This window comes from Pseudonaja textilis, chromosome 3, assembly GCF_049901715.1.
Source record: "Pseudonaja textilis isolate UNSWEBS1 chromosome 3, rPseTex1.2, whole genome shotgun sequence".
Lineage (NCBI taxonomy): Eukaryota > Metazoa > Chordata > Lepidosauria > Squamata > Elapidae > Pseudonaja > Pseudonaja textilis.
In genome coordinates this window covers 91,093,910-91,107,053 of record NC_141992.1, presented here as the reverse complement: position 1 = coordinate 91,107,053, position 13,144 = coordinate 91,093,910, and the positions used below count along the sequence as shown (strand labels likewise).

General features: G+C 36.1%; 1 protein-coding gene across 1 annotated transcript in view; it reads left to right on the top strand.

Moving 5' to 3' along the window:
* The window catches only part of CDC73 (cell division cycle 73), a 107,702-nt gene that overhangs the window by 72,825 nt on the left and 21,733 nt on the right, over positions 1–13,144 (top strand). Inside the window, exons 11-13 of the mRNA XM_026703223.2 lie at positions 9,523–9,580; positions 12,721–12,756; positions 12,950–13,037. Coding sequence (XP_026559008.1) covers positions 9,523–9,580; positions 12,721–12,756; positions 12,950–13,037 — 182 coding nt within the window. The remainder of the gene's footprint in view (positions 1–9,522; positions 9,581–12,720; positions 12,757–12,949; positions 13,038–13,144) is intronic.

Genomic DNA, 13,144 nt, shown 5'->3' with positions numbered 1-13,144 from the left:
GGGTCGACCCACATGAGATGGATATTTGCAGATAAATATATCCAATAACTTTCATACACTCCAGCCAACAGGCAAACCTTTGCCCCAGGAACCACAGGAAATTAAAATGGTTGCTAACAGGAATCAGAGCTCTTTCAATCAAACTTGATTCAATAGTGACTGGCACACATCCCCAAAACAACTAATTTTCTACTATAAGAAATTTTTTTAAAAAATTAAAGCAAACTTTATTGAATATACAATTAAAATAAACAAACACATACACAACATAGAAAAACAAAGAAAAAAAAACGAATAAAGGGCAATGGAATTGCCCCAAGAACTATAAAAATTACCTGGTGTAATTTTCATTTCAATCCATTGCTTCTTCAGGGACTCACCAACTTTGTAAAGTGCCCAGGTTTTTGTAGTTTTTCTGAATATAAATAGGGTTAGTGCTGACCTGATCTTGCTCCAAGGAAGACTAGTAATTATAGTTATTGAGATTGGACCTTATGGAAGAAAGCTGTGGAATAAGAACTGCTGGGAAGTATTTTGCACCTCTGAAATATAAGAAAAATATGTCAGTGGATAATTTTTTTTAATGTTTTATGAGATATTCTGAAATATGAAACATAAATTTTATTAAAATTTTGTACCATTCAAGATGAGAAGGGCAGCATATAAATTGAAGTCCTGATCTGAACTCAGTCCCACTCCCACTCCAGAAAAAAAATCCAACCTTTAATTCTATTGAAACTACAATTATAGCTACTGTATGTGATAAAAGCATATTTTTGAATCATACTAATTTTGTTTTTCCAGACATAAAGGAAACCTTTCTGTCTGGAAAAACAAAAATAGTATGATTTAAATGTTAATATACATGGAAGACATATGATTTAAATGTTAATATATAATAGTATGATTTAAATGTTAATATACCTGGAAGACATTTTCTTTTTCTGTGATAACAGAAACTGACGTGCAATTGTGATTTCCTTCTAGAGAAGACCTTCTTTAACCCAGTATTTCTTGGTTTTAAGAAGATAGGAAGCAGCTGTAGAACATGAAAATATTGCTGAGTATTCTAACCTTGTTAGAACAATCGGTCTTAAAATATATAGTGAAAACAAAGAAGATTATATCATATTGAGAGCAACATACTACAAATCTTCATTCAAATACAAAATGTAAAACTTTTGCTTCTTAGTTAACTTCTAATTATTCTAGTAGATGTTCTAGCTGGCAAAAGGAGCCAAGCAGCAGTGGGCTTCACATTTTGCATAGGTACAGTACTGATAAATGAAAAACCAGGATTCTGTGTAATTGTATCAAACGCTGCTTTTCCAGTGAGCAAGATGAAAGTATCTTGTTGACCTTACAGAGATTGATTTCCCAGCTACAAGTTATAGTTTTCATAGTTGAGTACTACCCTTTCATAAAATTGTACAATTTGGAATCTTTTATAAATTAATATAAACATAATACTTACATGCAGATATTTATTGTTCTATTAGCTCATCAGATTTACATCCACTTTTCATTCAGAACCTAAGGCATTCAGAACCTAAGGCCTTTTCCATATATAAACAACCCTGCCGTGAGTTGGGTTGGGCAGAGAGAAAATAGCTGGATCGAAGTTGTCATGTAAGCTTCTATGGGTTTTATGGGTTCCCTAAGAGGGAACTAGATTGCCTAAAACCTCATCACTGTCGCAAAATATTGACTCATGTTGATCATTGCATCTATGTATGTTGCTCCAAAACCTGGTTGTGAAAATATATGTATTAAAATCAATGTTGCAACCTTTGTCTATTTACAGTTTAATATATCTTTTATGAGAGTTTTAAAAGTAAACAGGATTCTAGGTTGTTTGGGTATCATTTAATTATAGTACAAAATAATTAGAAGATTTGTATAAGCTTTCTTTTAAGAACATGCTGACTTCATTATAAAACAGTAGATTTCTTTCCAAGCATATAAACGCAGTTACTATCTAAAGATGGCCACAAGTGTCACTGTTGCCTTTAATATTTTTTCAGCAAGTTGAATGCATTGTTCAGAGTCTCATTTGTTGATACATTGCAAACAAATACAGCTGTATTTACTATAAAGATTCATGCTGTGGAGTTGAATAGATCAAGGATCAATTAAATCTTTTATTTGGAGATCTTCAAGTCTCTGCCTTCCCTCCATTAATTAAGGTTTCCTTCCTGTGTGCTAAATCAAACAAAAGCAAAATCCTTGTATTAGCAAGGAATAGCCTTGTTGTTTTGTAAGTCCTCAAATATATATGTTTCTGTCTTGAAATTGTTTGTTATATGTATATTTTTATCTTAATTTTGCACAAATAAACATTTTAGTTTAAGGATTGTTAATTTGTAGTGCCTCAAATCATGAAAGCAAATGAAATATCCTGGTGTTTTATCTTACTTAGCATTGTAAATAATATGCTGTGGTAACTAGAAAACATTTAGCAAGTTGTGTTTTTTCTCCATATACAAAGTAGTGTGTAAATCTTTAGAGTCATAATGTGTTGTGTTAATAATGAAGGAAATATTTGGAAGATCCTGTGACTTGAAGTTTTCTCCTGATTTAACATTACAAAGAATGATAGACATGAAAAATCCTTATGGAGAAGGACTGGTATAACTGATCTCCTGCTACTAGATGGCCTTTTATTTAATAGTCTATAACTTTATGATATATTTGTATAGTTATATGATTGCAATAATCTCTCCCTATGTAGAGCTTATGTAAACTTAAGAATGAACCCTTTGCAATAATATTGAAATAAATCCGGATTATACACTAGCTTTCTTACTAAATAATAGCTTTTCTAAATATGAAATATTCTTTTTCTTCCCTGCTTTCTCCCCAAGCTAATATCCTGAGATAGGTCAATAAGTTTGAACAATTCTTGAACCCTGCTTGTTAATATAAGTGTATTTTTGCCTCTTTGGAGTGAAATAAATAGTGAATCAAGGGGAAATTAATGTTATTTAATCATGTTCCATAAAATTGAGCAAAAGGAGCAAAATAATAAATGTTCACTAGAACTCCGCAAAAGCTGCTTCCATATCCTTATAAGAAAAAATGATTGTAACTATTACACATGCTAGTTATATTGGTATATTGAGATAGTTTTGAGAATATTTTAAATATATATATATTTATATGTTTTACTGCTTTGTCCCATAAAGATCTAAACAAATAGAAGCTTTCTTAGGTGAACATTGGGTTTCTGAGATCTGAAACTTGTCTTACCTTTTTAAGGAAGGCAAGCTTGAGAGAAATATATCTGAGCAGCATGTATATATAAAATAGTTTATGCTTTTAGAAAGTATAGTGTTATAAAATGTTGAAGAGCTTTCTCTTAAGTTTCTAGTCATTAGTTTTATCTTCAACTCTCCTCCCCCCTCCTTTTCCCGGTTTTCCTTCCTGCTGAATTACAGTCAGCTTTTATTGGTATTCCTTGTTAAGTTTTTCCATTCTGTTTTGAAGTAGAAACAAGTTTTACTTTTGTGGTCTTGAAGGAGACTAAAAGCATCATGCCCAATTTCCTGTTACTTCTATAGACAGCTCTTTCCTGATTGTGACTCTGTTCTTCCTTGCTGCTAGCATAAACTTCTGTGGAGCTTAGGAGCACTTAGTTGTCACCTCATTCAGTTCATGCAGCATTGGCTGAAAGAATAGCCCCAGGCTTCTATTCTTCCTCCCTTCCATAACTCTACTAGTACCATGGAGAAAGAGCTAGATTGCTGTGAACATTGTCAGAAACTGACATTGAATCCCTAATGACAGCAAGAAACAGTGTGGTTGAAATTTATGTGGTTTCTTCTGTATCTGAACCAAGAAGAGAGAAAGTGAAATTAGACTTTGGATGCCTATCTTAATCTTTCTTGAACTTCATCATGAAGTCTTAACACTTTTTAAGACGAATAGACTTTAGTTTGTTACATTTGTTATATTTGTTACATCTATTGTATGATATAGCCGCTCATCTTTCAACCAACTCTGGGTGCCTCCCATTTAAAATTTAAAAGACATACAAAATCATTTTAAAACTATAAATTTTATTTTTTTAATTGATGCATCTAACACAAATGCTGGGAGGACTTACATGTTGCGTGTCCTATTATTGATGCAGATTATTTTCTTAAAGTTATGTTGGCAAAGTTGACTTTAAACAAAACTTGAAAAATATTGCTATTCATTAGTTGATATGTTGGATTAAATGCAACTGAAATAGAAATTCCTTGTAATACTTTTTCTTAAACAAATGTTCTCAGGCTAGTATTAGAGTTCCCTCATGCACCTGGGACATCATTTGGAATTAGGTTTCACAACCTTCATGGCATCCATGGTCTTGTCCCAGGTAATCTCAGATCTAGCACATATAGGTAGAGACATGTCAGACTTATTTATCTCTGTCCTACTGGTACAGGACATTGAATATGTCTTGACATATCAGTTATTGATCTAGATGAGTTTTACTGCCTTTTAAGATCTACTCAGATTCACATGTAAATTCAAAGCCATTTTTTTTCAATGATCCAGTGGGCAATTCTGTTGAGTGCCTAGTTATCTTCTGGGATTAAAAATCAGTTCAAGGTCTTGTCAAAAATTTCCTCTGAGTTGCCTCTGACAGCTAATTCTGCAGATCATTTTGATTTCTGAGAAACCCTGTAAAGATAGCCACAGATGACATCTGGAGCACTAATGGAAGACAATGAAAAGTAATTGAGCATATATTCAGTCTAGAGCAGTGATGGCTAACCTTTTCATCATTGCATGTCAAAAGTGCATGCACACACATGCCTGCACCCATAATGCAATGCACGCACGAACCTCCCCCCCACGCTCCCCATTCCCCTGCACATGCGTGCGCTCCACCCGCATGCACATGTGACCCCCCAATGCTCCCCTCAGCCCCCCTGTGCATGCATGCACATCTCCCACATGTGCCCCCCACATGTGGCAGATACCCAACCAGCTGGCTGGCAGGAGGTGCACATGCATATGCAGTGGAACTGAGCTGGGGCGACGGCTTACATACTGGCAGAGATGGCTCTGCGTGCCACGTCTGGCACATGTGCCATAGATTCGCCATCATGGATCCAGAGTGTAGTGATAAGGCCAGAGACCATCAGTGTTTCTCCATCATAATTATGTCAGATGGTAACCAACCAGTGGGCACTGATAAAGCTTCAAATTTCCTTAGGTGAAGCTGTCTTTTTACATATACTTTACAAGTAGACATCATTGTCAGAGTTTTGATTCTAAATGAATTAATAACTGGCAGCATCTATTAAATAAGATTCCTTTTGTCCTGCAGACTCTGATGAAATGGATAAGACCTATGGTTTAAACCATGTCCATCCTTCAGGAAATGGACCAGTAATATTATTAGAGAAGGAAGTTATGTCAATAGACTTGAAGGAAACTTTTCTATGTTTCCTTCAAGCAATGTACCTGTTTCTTGGACCTAGCCATATTAGATGCCAGTCTCCCAAGTTTTTGTTTGGGAATAAGGCTATTGAAAATCCAGTGGGGCATCAGTTGTGGAGCGCTGTAGAAGAACTAGATTTTTTTAAAAATCCTTTGCTATCAGATTAAGGCTAGAATTTATATCAGAATCTGAATGGGGCTGTTTACTCCTTATGGTTCTGTTATATATCTTGGAAGACTTCAAAGGTACACTATAGACCACCGGTGGGCAATGAGAAAATTTTGATGGGTCGCAGAGAAATCTCACCCCCAGAGCACACACACCCAAAGCAATTAATCCAGGCTGCGCTGCACCGCCCACATGGCCCGTGGGAACCCTCCCCACCCATTTACTCCTTACTCTGTAAACTTGCCTGCTAAATTTCTATTTTTCCTTTTTCCGACCATCATCTGTTCTGCTGTGCCTGGAGATTTAGATTAGCTAGGAAGCAGGAAATGGATGGATTTCTTGCTTTCAAGCTAGTCTTTAGATCTTCAGCTCTGCTTTTAAGTACAGCCAAACCTCCCTTAGGGCTGAAGGTTTGCTTGCAAGCAAATTCAGTGCAGACTCACGGCAAGCATATTTGAGAGACTGAGCTAGCCAATGGCAGATAGATAGATCACTGAATGAATCTGTGATTCTGTGAGCAACTCAATCTGCCTGCCTGATTTGGGGTAAAAGTTGCTCTTTTTTTAAATAAAAAATTCAATATTTACATGCATGTTGTGTTGTGAGTTAATTTTGTGAGTTTGCTTGCAAGCAAATTTTATGTGACAGACTGAGCTAGCTGATGGCAAATAGATAGCTTTCTGAATGAATCTGTGATTCTGTGAGCAACTCAATCTGCCTGCCTGCTTTGCCTGATTTTGGGTAAAAGTTGCTCTTTTTTATAAAAAAATCAATATATATATATACCGTGTTTCTCCAACAATACAGCCTCCACCAATAGGAAGGCCCAGCATGATTTCTAGGCATGAGGTGAAATTAAGCCCCACCCCCAAAATTTAGGCCTATTTAAATCATGCGTTTCCCCGCCATTTCTCACATCGTTCGTTAGAACTACACGAGGTGAAGAGAAATGGGAGGGAAGGGCGGGGGTGGGGTGGGAGAAAACTTGCCTTTAGAAGTGCACTGCAGGTAGACTAGGCTAGAATACCCTGATCTACCGATAGAACATCAGCCAATAGAAGCTCCCCGAAGGCAGAGTCCCCAGCCACTTCAGGGCATGTTGTGGCTGCCCGTGTCCCCTCGCCTTTAGGCAGTCTCTTTCGGGCAATGGAAGCTCCCCAAGTGCAGTCACCAGCCACTTCGATAGGCTGGTAGAAGCAGCCTCGAGGCAAGCGCATACACACACTCCCCTCGCCATGAGGCCGCTTCTATCAGCCAAAGTGGCTGGTGACTGCACTTGGGGAGCTTCCATCGCCCGAAAGAGACTGCCTAAAGGCGCGGGGACATGGGCAGCCATGCCACGCCCTGAAGCGGCTGGGGATTCTGCATTCGGGGATCTTTTGTCGGGCCGACAGAAGCAGCCTCGCGGCGAGGGGAGTGTGTGTGTGTGTGTGTGTGTGCTTGCCCCAAGGCCACTTCTACTAGCTGATCGATGTGGCACTTGGGGAGCTTGCATTGCCCTAGACTGCCTAAAGGTGAGGAGACATGGGGCAGCCATGCTACGCTCCGAAGCAGCTGGGGACTCTGCCTTCGGGGAGCTTTTGTTGGCCGATAGAAGCGGCCTCGCGGTGAGGTATGTGTGTATGGGCCGCTCTAGGTGGGGGAGGAAATTAAGTCATCTCTGAAAAGACAGCCTAGCTGTTTTTTCGGGGGTCAAAAAAAAAATAAGGCCCGGACTTATTTTGTGAGAAACACGGTGTGTGTGTGTGTGTGTGTGTGTGTGTGTGTGTGTGTGTGTGTGTGTAATGTTTACATGACCACCAAGCCACACCCATAAATTAGGTCACACCCACAGAACCAGTTAGTGGTCCCTGGGATTTAAAATTATGAGTTTAGTGGTCCCTGAGGTCCAAAAGGTTGGTGACCCCTGCTATAGACCATAGTAATTTTTTGGACCTTCTGGAAGACTTGGGGATTGAAGTATTGATTGTTTCATGATGATTTTGTCCCTTCCCTGAGCAATTCATTGGGTGGGGGTGAAATAGAAGTTATGCTGGTGGATCCTCTTTGTGACACATGCCCCAGGGATTGGTCCTTCTACCTACTTTGCAATATATAACATGAAACCACTGGGAGAGATTGGAGAGGGCATTAGCAGGATCAATCCTTCAAAATAGGCTAGAACAGGAAACAGATACTGCATTCCTACTTATAGGAATGCTACTTTATTGTTACTTAGTATAAGGGAAGTTTCCCCACTGCCTCCTCTTATACTAAACAGAATCAAGGAAGGGTTATTTTGCATTTCTTTCTCATACCTCCCTTTTTGCCAGGAGTTATGAGTTATCTTTTATTTTATTTAATGACTTTTGCCAGATTTATTTTAACATTCCTCTATATCGTGCTGCTGATACGCATACGCATACAGCAGCTGTATGGGAAAGTGGTAGTTGTAGTTGAGGAAGCCTTTATCCAGTATTAATTGGTGTATCCGTAACAGCCCTACTTGGAGCAAGCAAGTGCCTCCTGGGCCTGGCAATAGTAGCTCTTTATATTACTGCATGACTACTGAAGATTGCTGCAATGCATTCAGTATGTAACAATATTTGCAGATCACTTGGAAATTGCTTTGTGCAAAATGCAGTACCTGGTTATGGATGGGTGAGAACCTCCATAACCATATAACACATGTGTCATAACCCCTGCTCTGCTTTTGGTGTTGCCTCTATTTTATGGATAGCCTCCTTATTGTGTTAGGCTGGCGTACACTTGGAAGATGTTGTGGAAATTGTTTAAAAAGGAACCTTTCCAGAAGGTGTTTGGGGAATAACCAGTTTGTGTTTGCAATTTTTTTGAAGATAAATACCTTGGAGATTACAAGTTAGACAGACATACAAATTAGACAGGCAGGCAGGCAGATAGAATTCCTGTCTGTATTTGCCATGCACAAATAAGAAATTTGCAGCTGGTTGAAATGACAGGAAATGGAGCACATTGACAACTGCTAAAGCATTTCATAATGCTTAATAAATATGCATGCATGCATGTTTTCAAACAGTCTATCTGAAACTACATCACTACATAATCTATGCAAATAATAAAACATATTGTAATCACTGTTCAAAGAAATTTAGGGGAATGTGAGAAATAACATTAGGAGCTTTTCTTCAAATTTGGAATATGACACTAGTTTTTGTTGCTTTCGCTTGTCTTCATAGCTTTTGACACAATTTAAACCATGGCAATACCTAACAGGCTAATCTAGTTATCTCTGTAAATCTCCTTCAAGGTTGTCACAGCTACTAAGTACCTCCTGTTTTCCTGTTTTTAATGCTGTTTTATGGGAAAGAGACATTGTGGACCACAGACTTAAGCTTGAACACTGGGATTTCCTGCTCTTAGTTGTGGGGGATAAATTGGAGGAGGGGAAAGTGTGTCACCATTCTATCAGTGACTTGACATTTTTAGAAAAAAAATCCAGTGAATTATACCATTCATGTAAGTGATTTTCTGAAGCAGTTTAGATTTCTATGTTTTCTTCTGTTTATTGACTTTGACACTATAATGCATTCTTCAAGTGGCCACGTAATCCCATATGCTTTGGACCACTTGGCATAACATAAGTAAGAAAATAATTACTGTGTAATTTAATGAAAGAGCACTTTCTCACCAAATTTCTCACCAAATTTCATAGACAGATGTGGATATTATCCATTTCTAGTTAAAAAGAGTAGTATTGTACAGTATTTCATTCATCGTCTTCACTGTTTTTGGATTTCTTTAGCTAACTCTTCTACCAAACCAAAGCAATTTATTTCTGGTTTTCAAAATAGATTTAATAAATGGGTTGCTGAAAAAAAATCTTGATCTTTTAAATAAATTGTTTTAATATTATGCTCTTGTCAAGTAATTTTGTTAATGTATATAATGTTTCTATATAGGAAGGAGCTTCAGCACGAAAGACTCAGACCCCAGCAGCACAGCCTGTGGCAAGGCCAGGTAAAAGCAGTGGATTTATCTTATAGTATGAAAGATAAACTAAAAAAAACCAAAACACTATGTCAGAACTGTAAACCCATCTTCAAATTCACTCTGACTTGCTGTGGAAACTATTGAACTTTAATTTTTAAATTATGACTTTTCCCCATAAAAATAAAATTAATACATCTACATTTGCTTGTATATGTAATAATATGATATAATAATTACAGGAATATATGTATTGTGTAAATTTCAGGTACTTTAAGAATCGTTTATTTTCTATGTACAGTAATCTTTGGAAGATATGCAAAATACTAGGGATCTCTACCATATCACATTACTGTTTGTTAATCTACAGTAACCAGGATTTTGAGAAGAACTATGTTAACCTAGGAAAAAGTATGATGTGATCATATTCTGAAAAAAACATAGTCATCTTTCAGTAGTGGTAATATTTATATGATCCCACTGTATTTCATTTCTTGTGATACATTTCAGAAGATAGTGCTTGATGTATATTATATATTATATATTATATACTTTAATAATGAATATCATATAAGTATTTCAAAGGCTGAATAATGACTATCTGGTTTCAGGTTTATAGACACTTGAGGGGAATATGCCTTTAATTGATTATTAAAAAGTAATTCTATAATGTCTTAATGGCACAGCTCCAATTAAAAACAAAAAACAAAATATTTTAGCTTTTATAAATAAAAGCACTTGCAGGATTTTTTTTCCAGTAATAAAGAAAAACTGCTGATTAACTAGCCATCACTAAAAATATTTATGCATCTGTTCTAAAGTATTTATCTTGTGTTACTAAACTTTCTTCTAAAACTGATTTCAGAATAGAATGCTAATGTATTTGAAGTAGCATAATGTTGGGATATTTTTTACTGGTTTTGTTATCTTTGCGGTGCTTAGAAAGGTCATACTGCCTGTCATAGTTATCTCACCAGGGCTGTTGAGAATAAGAATGTGCTTGGAACTGACAAGCAATGATATGAAAAGAGTAGAAATAGCAAGAGCTGAAATACATCTGGATAATTTCTGGATAACTGCTGCACATGAGGTCACACTGCCAGATGCGATTTCACACATATTAACTGAAAGCTTCATCAGTACAAAAACAAGTCCATATCAAGATTTCCCTTCCATAATGCAGGATACAAAGAAATAAAGTGCCAGAAAGCACCTGGTGCTTTCCCTCAGGGTTTCTCTAGAAAAAAATGCTTACATTTCTTTAGTATTTTCATCTATTTATTCCCTATCATTTTAAAATATGTTTTTTAATAGAGTCTCATAGAGTAGACCACAAAGTATTTGAAGTTAGTGCGATGTGATCCACAAACCTTTTAGCAAATTAAATCATTACTTTGTATTAGAAAGGCCAGCACCCAATCCTCAATATTTTTAGTCTAGTTTTCAAGTTTATTACAGTCATTTTGATTTTATTTTTCTTTTCTAGAGTCACCTATCATCAGTTTGAGTCAACCATAAATGTAATTAACTTTGCCCTACCTATACAAAAATAAAGGGGCCAGGACTGAAATCTGTGGCATTTTTTTTTTTTGATACTTCACTCCTGGTAGATGTCGAATGGTTGATGAATCTGTACATTCATTTAATTATCATTTCCTCAAACCCCTATTTTACTAGCTTGCTAATCAGAATGCAATGCTTTAATTTCTCAAATGTTTTTGCTTAAATTAAGATGTATCAACTTTTGTACTACTACTACTATGAAAGTTATCTAATGAAACAATGAGATGTGGTTAGAAAAATAAGGGTACATTTGCAATCACCCAGCCTATCAAAGACAATACATGAAGATTCAGCCAGACAATCAACACATTTCTTCAGTATTTTTTATTACAGTTTATTTGTCCTTGGTGCTAAATTTGTTCAAAGTAAATACATATTTCTTGGTAATGTTTCTGTCAATCTCAAGCTTCAATTTTGTCTTTTCAATCCATTGTTTACAGTTTCCTAGTAAGTTTTGTCTGAAAAGTTCAGTTGGTCTTCACATCTGTTTCTTAAGTCACAACTAGTAAAAAGGGTTTTCTTATTTATTCCCTATTGGTTATAATAGGACTTTCCCTCTTAAATTTTGCTGCTAAACTCCTGTTTATTTATTTTGTTCCACTAATTTACTCTTTAAAACTGATTGTATTATATCTTTCCTAATGTCTCTGAAGCAGCCTTTGCTTACTCAGCAAGAACTATTCAAACGTTCACTTAATGCAATGCTTTTGATCATTGGTTTTCCTGAACATTTTGAAACAAAAGAAGACACAGATTAACCCTTGAATTACATCACAATTAGGACCAGAATTTCCATTGCTAAGCAAGGCAATTGTTAAGTGAGTTGTGCTTGAGTTTGTGACCTTTTTTTGTCATGGTTGTTTTACTGAATCACTGAAGTTGTTAAGTGAATGACAACATTAAGTGAATCTGGCTTGCCCCTTTGACTTTGCTTATAAGAGTAGCCAGTTGGAAAGGTCACAGATGGTGATCACATGACATCAGGACACTGGAACAATAATAAATTGCCAATGACCCAAATTTCGATCACATGATTGTGGAGATGCTGCAGCTGTCATAAGTAAAAGTACTGGTCATCAGTTACTTTTTTTGGTGCCAGTGTATTTTTGAATGGTTGCTAAATGAATGATTGTAAGTTAAGGACTACCTGTATTGTTCCTATATTCTGAAACTACATCTTAAAATATATTTTATTATATTGATCCACTGTTAATAATTTTAGCCAAATTCAAGAATCAAAACTGATAGTTAAGTCCTCACTGTCCATTGAAGAAGCAAATACCTTGTATTTGGTAGTTCAAAAGAAAGGATATTCTTATATACGCCAGTAAAATAGATGTAAAGGATGATTGTTAATTTTGGGGGTAATTTAGTTAGTTCAACAACACAGTATTGTTGTTATTGTTAATAATATGTTATTTACATGCAACTCTTCCACACCGAAGCCTTCAGCTATCCAAGACATTTAACACCAATGCTCCTTTTTGTCTCCGAAATGTTAAGCACTGGAATTATATGCCTTGGAAATGCAGAGAGCATTAACAAATAGGGAAATTTCATTCATTCAAAACTTAATACAGCTATTCTATGCTTTTTTTTTCCTACAGTTTCTCAAGCGAGACCTCCTCCAAATCAAAAAAAAGGTGAATTGTTTTCAATTTTACAGCTGTTTTCATCTTATCAAATTGACATCTGCTTTTATGGATTTTGTCATAAATTTATTAATTAGCATTTTAATTTGTATTTTAGTATAATTTTTCAGCCAGAACTTGAAAAGTTTGCTATGATGATGAAAATTGCCTTTTATTTGCTTTAAAAATATGTATCTTCCTATAGGATCTCGAACACCAATTATCATTATTCCAGCAGCTACCACTTCATTAATTACTATGCTTAATGCAAAAGACCTTTTGCAGGATCTCAAGTAAGTAACTAAAAGATATGCAGGGTAAAAGTCTCTTTTCAAGTATCAACAAAGCACGTTGGCAGTCTTGACTAGGATGTCCTTTGTATAGTTTTGGGTTGTGTATC